This window comes from Lutra lutra, chromosome 16, assembly GCF_902655055.1.
Source record: "Lutra lutra chromosome 16, mLutLut1.2, whole genome shotgun sequence".
Taxonomy (NCBI): Eukaryota; Metazoa; Chordata; class Mammalia; order Carnivora; family Mustelidae; genus Lutra; species Lutra lutra.
This window is the reverse complement of record NC_062293.1, coordinates 15,011,754-15,022,814: the sequence shown is the minus strand read 5'-3', so window position 1 is coordinate 15,022,814 and position 11,061 is coordinate 15,011,754. Positions and strand designations below refer to the sequence as shown.

Genomic DNA, 11,061 nt, shown 5'->3' with positions numbered 1-11,061 from the left:
GTGAGGCCATATCCCATCACCTACTGATGGCCTGACCCTCTTTTTTTTTTTTTTTTTTTTTTTTTAAAGTAAGTTCCACACTCAGTGCAGGGCTTGAACTCATAACCCTGAGATCAAGAGTTGTATCCTCTACCGACTGAGCCAGCTGTCCTGACCCTCTTGTAACCGACCCAAGGCTGAGAAGCAAAGTGGAATTTCTGTTCTAAAACCACTCTGGTTATGACAGCACGGAGGCCTGGCTGTTGGAAAAAAGAGCACCCCCTCTTTTTCTCAGGCTGGCATCATTTCCTTCACACCCGTCACGAGCCCCACCCCCCACCCCAATCAAGGCCAGGAGTGCTCTGGGCTGACCATGTCCCCGTCACTTCTGCATAAGTCTGCATCCTTCCTGCCACAAAGCCCCCACCCCCACCCACTGCCCCATCAGGCCACATAATACAGAGTCAGAATCTGTTAAAACATGTTTAAAACAGGGTTGATCACAACAGTCAGAACCGGCAGCAACGGGGGACAAGAGGAGAGGAGCGTGGCCCATGCCAGACCCCAGCCAGTCTCTGTGGCTCTCAGCGTGGCAGGTGCTTTAGCTTCTGCTTCTTGACTCCGATGGTGCAAGATGGGTCCCAAGCCCCACTGGGCATGCCCCGCCTCTTCTTTCAGGGGAGGGCGGGGCTAATCCACTTCCCCCTCCCCACCCCACCCCCAGGGCCCTCGTGGGCATTCTGTGAGGCCCAGCCAGGGCTCACTGGCTCTCCTTCCTCCCGTCTCCATGGCTCAGAACCAGGCTAAGGGCAGAGGTAGATGGGGAGACATGGAGGCCCCAGAGGGCCCCAGGTGGCAGTGAGGGAGGTTGGGACCCTGAGCGGGCATGGTGACTCCTTGCTGGAGAAAAGGCACCTAGATAGGGAAGCTGGGCCTGGGGGCCTCCCAGGGGGCCAGGGGTGAGGTGGGGTAGAATGAAAGAAGTCAGAAGCAGGGCGGTGAGCAAAACCCAATCCTGGTTCCCAAACGACCCCCCACCCTGGCCCCAGGGAGAATGAAGGAACCCTGGAGCTGAGCCCTGCCCCCCAACCCTCTGCCTGAGCAAGATGGCTTTATCCCCATCCCACCCTGCCCCCCCAACCCAAGCCCAGGTCCAATCTCTTTCCCACCCTTCCCACTGCCCCTCTCCAGGCCCTCTTCTACAGAGACAGTGGATTGCAGAGGGGCCTCAGGCCGTCTTGGTGCCGGAGTCCACCTCCTTGTGGGCCCAAAGCTCCTTATGCTGCTTCCGGCCGAAGCCCTCATCGTAGTTGCCTTTGCTCTTAAACAGCTGCTGAAAGTGGGGTTTGCAGTAAAACTCCCCATGCAGTGCGGCGTAGCTGCCCAGGCTGCAGAAGCAGAACAACTGTGGTCAGGTCAGGTCAGGTCAGGGCTGGCAGGCGAGGGCAGGGGCAGGGCAAGGGCGCACCTCAGCTTGGTGTGACAGTGCTTGCAACAGAAGCAAGAGTTGTGGAAAATGAGCTTGTCGGCCACTAGCCGCTCCATGGGGTACACGGTCTTCTGGCAGGCGGCACAGCTCTCCTTCACCTGGGCCCGAAGGCTGAAGGACTGTTGGGGGGAGAGAGTCAGCCAGGGGCCTGACCCATGCCCAACCCTTCTTCCCCCCAACACTCCACTCTCAGGGCCCCTACCTTGGAGCGCTGGACAGTGCTGCCTGCACCGCTGCCTTTGGCTTCCTAAGGGAGACGGCCAGTCAGGGCCAGGTCAGAGGGATGCCCCAGACCATGGCTGCGGTAACCAACTCAGAACCCAGGCACTTGGCGGGGTGGGGGTGGCGGGTCGGGGCAACGGGTGACAAACCTGCCGCCCCTCACCCCTTCACCCCAGGCCAGACGTCTGAAGGAGAAGAGCCCTCCCGCCCCGCTGATCACCTACATGAGAGGGGGTGGCCTGGGCGGCTTCTGCAGCCTGGAACATGGCTCGGTGGGGGTGATGGAGGCCCCAGGTGGAGACGCGGCACCCGCTGGGTTCTGCAAGGGGAAGTCGGTCGGTCGGGCCCCACAAGCCCTTCCCTAGCCTGCAGGGTGGGGTGGGAGTGTTTACAGGCAGGGGGCTGGGGGGCTGCGGTTGGGACTTTCCCTAAGTCATTTCCTGTTGCTCTGGGTCTTGCCACTTCCGCCCCTCACCCACCTCCCCCTTTCGCCCGCCCGCCCCCCACGCTGCTCCCCAAGAGACAGAGATCCCTGAGTGGAACCATGTGTCGGGGTAAGAACAGAGTTAGCCGGGAGCGGCCGGGGGAGGGGGCGCCGCGCAGCCGCCGTGGGTGCCCTGTGGCTCCGGACCCCGCCTGGACTAGGGGAGGTCAGGGGCGGGCGGGCCGGGCGGGGCTTCGGTGAGAATCCGCTGGCCCGCCCTGACCCCGGCCCAACGCTGCCGAGGCCGCCGGTGCCCCCCGCTCGGCCGGCCCAGCCCCTGGACAGCGCTCCCGGGGCTGCGCGCCCGCCCCGCCCGGCAGACCCGTCGCCCGCGCGCCCCGCTTCTCGCCCCCGGGCCCGCGAGGACCGGACCCCAAACCCGGGACCCCCGCGGACGCAGCCAGAGGGATTCGGCTGCGTCCTCGCTCGGAGGCCCGCCCGGGAGGGCGGCCGCTGGCCTCGGGGTCCCGGGCGAGAGCGACGGGCGGGGGCGCTGGGCGTCGGGACCCCGCGAGCGTCGGTCCTTGCGCCCGCACCCCCACCTCGGCGCCCGGGTTTGCGAGACGGATGCAGGCCCCCTCCCCGGCCCGCCCGCGGGTCTCACCGGGGCCCCGGCCTGGGCCGCGGGGCGGGGGGGTCTGTCTCCGGGGGGCGCCTCGGGTGCGAGGAGGGCGCGGGCGCGAGCTGCCGCCGCTGCCAGTGGTCCCCGAGCGGCCGCCGCCGCCACCGCCTTATCGCGGCGCCGCCCCCGCCGGCCCCCGCCCCGCGCCCGCCCATTGGCTCCGCCGCGCCCGGAGCCGCCTCCGGGGCCCCGGCGCCGCCGCCGACCCCCTCTGTGCTTTGTCTTTCCCTCGCTCTCGGTCCCCTGCCTTTGTCTGGCCCCCGCCCCGACCCCGCGCTCCGGGCACTCGCACCGTCCCCGCGGGCCCCGCGCTCGCCGGCCTCGAGAAGCCGGCAGCCCCGTCGGCCCGCTCCGGACCCAGGCAAGGCCCGGAGCGGGAGTGTATCGCACGCCTCAGGGCGAGGACGAGTTCAGGTTGAGACGCCTGGGGTCCCGGGACAAACGGCGCTCCCGGCGACGCCCCTGCGGCGGGAAAGGATCACTGGGGCGCTCCAGGGCCTTTCGCTGCCTCAGTTTCCCCCGGTTGGCCCTCGTGCGGGCCCAGCGCTCCGTGGGCCCTGCGGTTTGACAGACCCCGCGGGGGCGGCCCCGTCCGGGATCCCACGCCCCCTCCGGCCGCTCAGTCCTCCCGCCGCCAGAGGCCGCCCCGGCTCGGCCGCGGGAGTTAGAAGGTAGCGGCGGCCGGCACGCGGTCACGCCACGCGAGGCTGCGAGGCCCGGCGTCCGCGTGCTCTGCCCCCAGGCTACACGAGGGGTCCGGCGGGACCACCACCCCTCAGCGCTTTCTCCTGCGACCCCATAGACGAGGGCCCCGGGAGGCTCCAAGGCCCGCCGTCCTGAAGCGTTTCTGTGGCGGGTTTTTGCGGCCGTAGGAACCCCCGGTTCCTGCGGGCGGGCGCCGTGGCCTTCGAGATTTCCATCCTTCAGACAAGCGAATCTCGGCGCACCCTGACCCCACTTAACACAAGGGAGAGGCCTGGTTCCAAGGAACAAAGCGAGAGCAGCAGGGCTGGCGCCAGAAGCCGCGCCCCCAGCACACCCCGCCCCCCGACAGGTCGGAGGCGCGCAGGAGGCAGGTGACCGGCACCCACTGGTGGGGGTAGCGCTCGGCCGTGCTGCGCACGTGGGGCAGCGGCTTCCTGGAGGGATCTCTGCCGGGAGACCCGGGTCTCGTTCGCCCCAGGGACTGGCGGGCTCTGCCTGCCGTCTGGCTGGAAGCTGTTCCCAAACAGCCCTAAACATAGCTTGTTCCCACACTGTGGCAGGAATAGAACTAGTGGCTCCAGAGCACGGCCCACACACGCGCCAGGGAACGGAACAACTCAGCGCCCCCGTGCCCGGCGGGGGAGGCCGGGGAGGCGGCAGGCTTCCCCAGCCCCGAGTCCGTTCCCTCGGCTCCCGCAGGGCCCCTCAGGGCTCCCAGGCGGCGCTCAGCTTTTCCTCCCCGGCCTCCTGCCCCTCTCTGGAGGAAGATTTACGTATGGGTGGAGATGCTGGCCCAGGACTCCCCGGCTGGGGTGTGTGCGCGCGCGTGTGACACTTCTGAAATTGTGTTTATGTGCATCTTTCCTGGCAGTGTGCACAGCGGCCACCAGATTCTCAAAGGCGGCTGCCCTGATGCAGGAAGGTGCGGCCCTCACCGGCACTGGGAGCACCGGGAGCAGCAGGCAGCCCGGCCCCCTCCCCTGCCCAGGACGAGTCTGCAGGGGCAACTGCGCAGCCCCCACAGAAGCAGCAGCTTGGGCCCGGAGTATGAGCTGACCACAGGTGAAGCAGCTCAGAAGGAAAGAAAACAGGCTGATAATGGTGTTGAGAAAAGGGAACTTGAGGTCTAAAGAGAAGATGAGCTGGGCAGGGGTTAGGAGGAAGGCTGGAAACAAAGGTGACCTGGCCTCCCCACTCGGCCTCACTGTGGGTATCCATTCCCTCTACCTCAACCCCTGTGATTGCCCAAAGGAAGGTTTTATTGATCGTTTTTAAACTGGTATTAAAATTTCTGAGGGAAGGGAAATTGAGAGCATTTGAGGGTTCAAAGCAGCTTTAGAGAAGAGGGAGGGGGCACTTCCTTAATCTGACATTTTTAGTGCCTGAGCCAGAGAAGGGTGCCTCACCCCTAAGGGACGGGCAGGGGGGAAGGTGCCCATGCAGGCTGGGAAGCACCATGGAGACCCTGGGCGGAATCACCCCCTTGCCCAGCCTCATTGGCCACCAGCCAGGATGACAGAGAGGGGACAGTCTTAGGTTACCTGCTCTTTGGGTATTAGTTCCAGGGGTAAGAAGACACTGCAAGTCATGTTACAGAACAAAACCCTCCCTGCCAAAGATGAGCCTCTTTTGCCTCCACTCCTAGTGGCCTCGAAGTGGGGCCTGCGGAAGGGCTAGTCTTCGGCACCTAGACCTTTCCAGCCCCAAAGTGGTTTGATGGATGGCCGCAGGCTAAAATGAATAGCCTCACATTTCTGGATGTGGGGAGACAGCTCTGTGTCTGTTGTGAGGCTTTCTTAATGGAAGTGGTTACAGCCATGCTTCTGCGTGCGCTCCTGGGACCGCTCTGGGACAGAGAATGTGGACTGGGTGACTATATGGCTGGCACACAGCAATGCCACTCTCCAGTGGATTCTCCAAAAATTTTAATTTGTTGTGGCGATGAAACTAAAGCGGCATAAGGACTTAAATCCTCAGGCTAGGCAAGGCATTGTGGCCTTGGAGAAAGCCTCAAGGCAGCCGGCAGAAGGCAGTAAGATGGACTCTTGGTGGGGAAGGGGTGAACCACACAATGAACTATGGGAAAGTTCTAGATGTTGCAGCCCAAGCAATGAGAGGGATGAGGAGGGACTGTCCCCTTCATGTGGTGCTTAGCAAGAAAAAAATGCCCTTCCTTTCGTTCCAGTCGTTAGGGCGCGGTCTGGGGGAAGAGAATGGAACAGCCTGGTAGGACAGCAAGAGTGAGAAGAGGAAGTCCCACAGTCCCCTGGGTCAAAGAGTCAAACCCTGGGCTTGGCCTTCGGCCCTCTGGGGCCAGAATAGCATCTCTTCCTTCTGAAGAGGTCGCCTGAGCTCCCAGGATGGAATGTCAGCTTCCCGGCCTCTCTGATCACTGGTTGCTGGGATTCCCTTGTGTCTCAGAAGTCCCGGAGCAGTAAAGAAGGTTTCTCTTCAGGAATTTCTCTCCCAGTGAGTAAGCGGCCAACTCTGGTGGCAGAAATGTCCTTTCTACCCAATCTGCACCCAGGAGGGTGGGAATGTGGCCAGCCCTCGGGAAGGGCCCCCGGGGCTCATGCGACCCGGGACGGAGAATGTGAACGTTCTTCAGAGGCTCAGAACTCCCAGTCGTCCACCTCTAGCTCTTCCAGGCTTGTTACCAGGCCAAAGATCCCGCTGTGATCCTGAGGCTGGCTGCCCTCAAAATTGGTGATGGGGGTGACGGGGCGAAGTAACTCAGGCAAGGCCTCTGAGGCGCGTCGCTTGATCTGAGGGAGGAGGGACAGTTAGGGGTGGATGCCGTTGCTCTGGTTCCCAGGACAGCATGGGGCCAAGTGGCCCCATGACAGTTGGCCTGTTAGAGCCCAAAATCTCTAGGAGAGGAAGGAGCGGCGCCTCTAAGGGGCTTCGGAAACAGGGCCATTGCTCTGACTCAAAGGGAGGAGGAGAGAATACACACTAAGGATCCCAAAGCAAAGGTGGTGCAGGGTGGTTGCAAGCACAGGCAAGGGAAAAACCACCCCAGGGAGCCTCGGGAAAGTGCTTTATACCTGCTTGAAGAAAGAATGGTTCAGGAGGGTGCTGGCACTTGGTCTGTAGAGAAGGCGGGAGAGAGACCAGCATCATCCCTGTGCCCCAGACTTCCCAACCCCTGCTGCTTACACCTTATCCTCAGGCAATCTCTACTTCTTCCCTCAGCCCCCGGAAACACGACAGCCAGAGCCACCCAGGCTGGCTTCTTAGTAAACCCTTGTGCTCATCCCTCCGGCCACAGGGGCTCGGGACTCCTCCAGGAACCCAGCCCTTTCCGGGACAGATGCGTCCTCTTGAACTCGGCCTTCAACCCCCCCCCCCCCCGCCCGCCAATCCTCCATGTTCCCCCAAAAGCCCATCTCAGCCCGGAGAGGATACCTTACATCTGGGTTGCGCTGAAGGCACTGCTCCACGAAGTGGTGGAAGTGAGGGGAAAAGGTGCGGTGATAGGGGTGGGATGGCGAGTCGCCATTGGAGGTCCTGGGGGTGCTGGGGGCCAGGCTCTCACTCAGGCCCGAGTTGGCTGCTGAGCGCGAGGTGCTCATGGTCAGCTCCTCAGCGGGGATGGTGCTGGTGTCCAGCAGGCAGGGCACTGTGCCGTTCAGCTTCTCCAGCAGCATCTGGGGAGGACAGAGCCGGGACCCGGGCTGAACTGGGGGCCCCTGGGAGATCTATAGCGTTTCCTTACAAATACACTTTTCCCAAAATACAAATTTGGCTTGGGGGAGTAGAGAAAAGAGAAGAGGGGTAAGTCTGATTTTTCAAAAGCAATGCGGGTCGCAGGCTCAGCAGCCATCCCTTAGCTAGGCCAAACTGCCAAGGAGAGGGCCTTAAAGAAATGCACCCCCCGACTACGGCTGCGAGGAAGGGGCTCCCAGTCTCCTCTCCCGTTTATAAGACACCGTGATCACAGCCTTCCAACCATAGAGCCCCCACCCTAGAGTGAAGGCGGCCATCAGGTCATTTTGTTTGGAGCCTGGCTCCCAATTTGTGGTGCCCCTCTGGGTCCAAAGGGGTGCGTTACGTGGCGCCCGCCCCACCCTGCCCCGGGCTGTCCCTGTGGCAGGCTACACAGGAGCCCTGGGGGCAGGCTCCGCTAGGGCTGCGGGGCTGAAGTCCTCGGGCTCTACATGAGCAAAACCAGCCCCACCTCAGGGACTGCCGTCCTTAGGGTTGCCCTTGTGAAGTGCGGGGCCAGAAACCTGGAAGGTTCTCTAGAGCTGTTCTGCCTAATACGGCTGCCATCAGTCACAGGCAGCTGTATATACTTAAGTGAATTTAAATTTGGCTGATAATTCAGTTCCTCCATCTCACTGGCCACACTGTAAGTGGCCACCGTACTGGGCAGCACAGATAAGGAATTCCCACAATCCCAGAAAGTGCTACTGGACCATGCTATTTCTAGGTCCATACCTCTTGTTCACCTCGCATAGCCTTTCACTTTCCCAGAGCTCCTTTCTGCGATGGTCTTAGATTTTTCTGGATTCCTTAGGTATGTTTCTATAACCCTCCTAACTAGTCTGCTAGGTCTAATCTACCTGCTGTAGTGATCTAACAAAACGCATCTGAGGCTCTCGCTTCTGGGCTCAGAAGCCACCAGCAGTTCTCCACATACTTTGGGCCAGGAACCAAATGCCCTGGCGTGGCACACAAAGTCCTTCAGGATCTGCTCTGGCTTCCTTCTCCAGTCACATCACCCAGCAGCCTTGTACTTAAGCTATTTGTAACTATCGCCATTCCCCAGATCCTATCCTTTCTTGACTCTGGATCTTTGCACATGCTGTTCCTTCTAGCCAAGAGTTTCCTTCTACTTCCCATTCTTCACATATCTGCCTTCAAGGCTCAAATGTCACCTCCTCCTAGAAGCCTCCCTGGGACCCCTGCTCTACAGAGCTCCCCTCTGGCCATTCTCTAAGTGCCCCTTTTCCCATAGGGCATTCTGTGGGCTTAAGGACAGGCTCACTCAGAGCCAAATCCCCCTCCCAGTTTTAGATCATGCTCCAGGGTACTTGGAACTCAGGTAATCCTTGCCCAGCTATCCCAAGTCTGCTTCCTGGACTTGATAAGGCCTGGATAAGCCTCTCCCCCAGGCTGTCTCCCAAAGGTACACGATGCCACTGGCTGTGCGTGCCAAGGAGTGACCAAAGGGCAGTTGTTGTAAGGGGCATGAAAAGAAATTGAATTTGTAAGCCAAAGGTTCCAAAGGTATTGGCCAAAATGTGGTAGCAGGTAGCACAGAACCTGAGGAGTCTGAGAACTATAATTTAGAAACAGAACTTCCAGGTATATTTATCAAAGTAGGAGGATAGCATATATTTTATAAATTTATAAAAATGTGTTAGCTTGATTTATACATCTAAACAGACACATGACACGTGGGCCTCCGTTTGTGCTCCAGGCCCTACAGAAGTGAGCAGTGGGCCTGCTCCTGAGCTCTCCTCCCCTGGGGTCCCCTTCCACAGCAGGGGAAGGCATGCAGGGGGGCAGGCAAGAAGGAAACCAGGCTGCAGGCTCACCTGGGTGGCAGGCATATCCTTAAAGGGGACGTGGCCATTGGCCAACTCACAGGCTGTGATTCCCACACTGTAGATGTCAGACTTGGCATCGTAACCCTGAAGATTCTAAATCAGGAGAAAAAAAACCCCACAGATCACTCCATCTATAGCCTGAGAAGGGCATGGGGGAGAGGAACAGAATGCCTGTCTCCAATCCAGCACACTTTCCTTGCCTTCCTCTTCCTTACTACCGAAGAGTAGCTGATATTTTAAAGGAAGGAATGTTTGATGCTGTGTAACAAGAAGGAAGAAATGTGGGGCCCTATGCTCCTGCTTAGGGGAGGGGTGTGGAGAGCACCAACTATTTCCAAAATGCTCACTCTTCCTATAAGATGGGAAGGCCTCTGATGGGGACTGAAATAGTATTCGGCCCAGTTTGGGACCCCACAGAGGGGAAACAACACCATCTGCAATGGGCGCCCAACACCCACACTGAGAGGCCTCCCAGGTCTACCTGCCAACAGGGAACCCCTCCCTCTAGACCCCCTCACTCCACCTAGAAGCGAAGCACCCCCATCCCGGGAAATTCCTGAAGGCTCCCTTGGGACACTGAGTTGGTGAGGGATGGGGGCTCCTTAGGACTCAGTGCACAGACCTGCTGGAGGACCTCTGGGCTGAGCCAAGGCAGAACCTTGACACTGTACTTGGGAAAGTCGTGGACCACACGCTGCCGCTGCCCGTGGCTGATCATGCTGAGGTTGCTGCGTAAACCAGAGAGGTAGACCTTCCCGTCGGACGAGATCAGGATGTGGCTGGCTTTGACACTCCTGGGAGGGCGGGGAGAGGGTGTCATGGGGCAGCCAGAGCCCCTCACACCGCAAACCTTTGATCGTCACCTACTAGCTCCAGTCAGCTCTCTCCTTAGCAGCGTCTGGCTGTGTGTCTTACACATGTATATATTCATGCCATTTATACATAAACACATATTTATATGTATATAACACATACATGAGAAAAGAGAAAGTAGCATGACCCAATTTACATATCACCAGATTTTAAAACTTACTTATATTTTGCTAAAGTTCTCTTTTATGCTCCCAGACCACTGCTTCCCCTGCCATCTACTGCCTTCAATCTATACTTTTGTTTGTAGGTATTCTTATAAAGTGTAGCATGATTTTGTATGCATATATTTTCAATTTACCTGACAGTGCTGTGCTATCCCTCCCATTCTCCCTTCACCTCTCAGTGCTGTTTATAAGATCCCTCTGTATCGCCCCCTGCGTACAACTAAGCTTTGCTCCTAACTGCTGTCCGTACTCTGGGCCAGGTTCTAACACTTTTACTCATCCGCTCTCCCAGGGAGGAGCACTCACGCTGCCTCTAACCCCACATGAATGGGAACGATGACACCCACACCTGTCCCCTGAGGGTTTCTTTGGGGTGTCCACCTGGAGCAGCACTGATGGTCCCAGTCCCGAGCGACCCCGGCCATCAGGGCATTTTCCACTGTGTGGACAGGAGACCCCATCTCCTCACTGCCTTGGGCCTCCTCCAGCCTCCACCCTACACCCATCTCAGGTGTACAGGGTGACAACATCCTGTTTTAATTTTCTTCTCTCTCTTTTTTTTTTAAAGGTTTCATTTATCCATTTGACTGAGAGAGAGAGATCACAAGTAGGCAGAGAGGCAGGCAGAGAGCGGCGGGAGGAAGCAGGCTCCCCGCGGAGCGGAGAGCCCAACGTGGGGCTCAATCCCAGGACCCTGAGATCATGACCTGAGCTGAAGGCAGAGACTTAACCCACTGAGCCACCCAGGCGCCCCTTAATTTGCTTTTCTGATTATTGCCAGCTTTGAGCATCTTTTCATACAACAGTTAGTCCTTTGGGTTTCCTCTTTTATAAACTTCAAACCATTTGCTCTTTTTTCTATTGCTTTGCCATCCTTTTCTTGTTGATGCACAGGATTTCTTTGTTACACAACTCCTGTGTGTTTTACACAAAGCTTACATCTCACACCCTGTCACCCATTTCTT

General features: G+C 58.9%; 2 protein-coding genes across 8 annotated transcripts in view; both read right to left on the bottom strand.

Annotated features, from left to right (window-relative positions):
- Window positions 1–443: 443 nt before the first annotated feature.
- Window positions 444–2,916, bottom strand: LIMD2 (LIM domain containing 2). 2 transcript variants are annotated; one of them, XM_047708547.1, is made up of 5 exons: window positions 2,779–2,916; window positions 1,915–2,009; window positions 1,671–1,715; window positions 1,448–1,587; window positions 444–1,367 (listed from the first exon to the last, which is right to left on the bottom strand). In XM_047708547.1, exons 2-5 carry the CDS (start codon window positions 1,954–1,956, stop codon window positions 1,208–1,210), a joined length of 387 nt encoding a protein of 128 aa, XP_047564503.1. In that variant the 5' UTR covers window positions 1,957–2,009; window positions 2,779–2,916; the 3' UTR covers window positions 444–1,207. The 2 variants fall into 2 exon arrangements, with proteins under 2 accessions (XP_047564503.1, XP_047564504.1); XM_047708548.1 differs by lacking the exon at window positions 2,779–2,916 and having other exon boundaries at window positions 1,915–2,700.
- A 1,850-nt stretch (window positions 2,917–4,766) lies between these two features.
- Window positions 4,767–11,061, bottom strand: part of STRADA (STE20 related adaptor alpha) — a 28,356-nt gene continuing 22,061 nt past the window's right edge. For all 6 annotated transcript variants that reach the window (XM_047708538.1, XM_047708539.1, XM_047708540.1 and 3 more), the window contains 5 exons: window positions 9,682–9,853; window positions 9,048–9,152; window positions 6,910–7,151; window positions 6,549–6,591; window positions 4,767–6,266 (listed from right to left, as the gene is read on the bottom strand). In XM_047708538.1, the coding sequence (XP_047564494.1) occupies window positions 6,114–6,266; window positions 6,549–6,591; window positions 6,910–7,151; window positions 9,048–9,152; window positions 9,682–9,853 (715 nt within the window). In that variant the 3' untranslated portion in view covers window positions 4,767–6,113. The remainder of the gene's footprint in view (window positions 6,267–6,548; window positions 6,592–6,909; window positions 7,152–9,047; window positions 9,153–9,681; window positions 9,854–11,061) is intronic.

Coding starts and splice junctions, on each gene's coding strand:
- LIMD2 (XM_047708547.1), bottom strand. CDS start 1,956: ATGTTCCAGGCTGCAGAAGCCGCCCAGGCCACCCCCTCTCAT. Junction 1,716..1,914: donor CCCAGGCCACCCCCTCTCAT/GTAGGTGATCAG, acceptor CGTCTCCCTTAG/GAAGCCAAAGGCAGCGGTGC. Junction 1,588..1,670: donor GCACTGTCCAGCGCTCCAAG/GTAGGGGCCCTG, acceptor TCCCCCCAACAG/TCCTTCAGCCTTCGGGCCCA.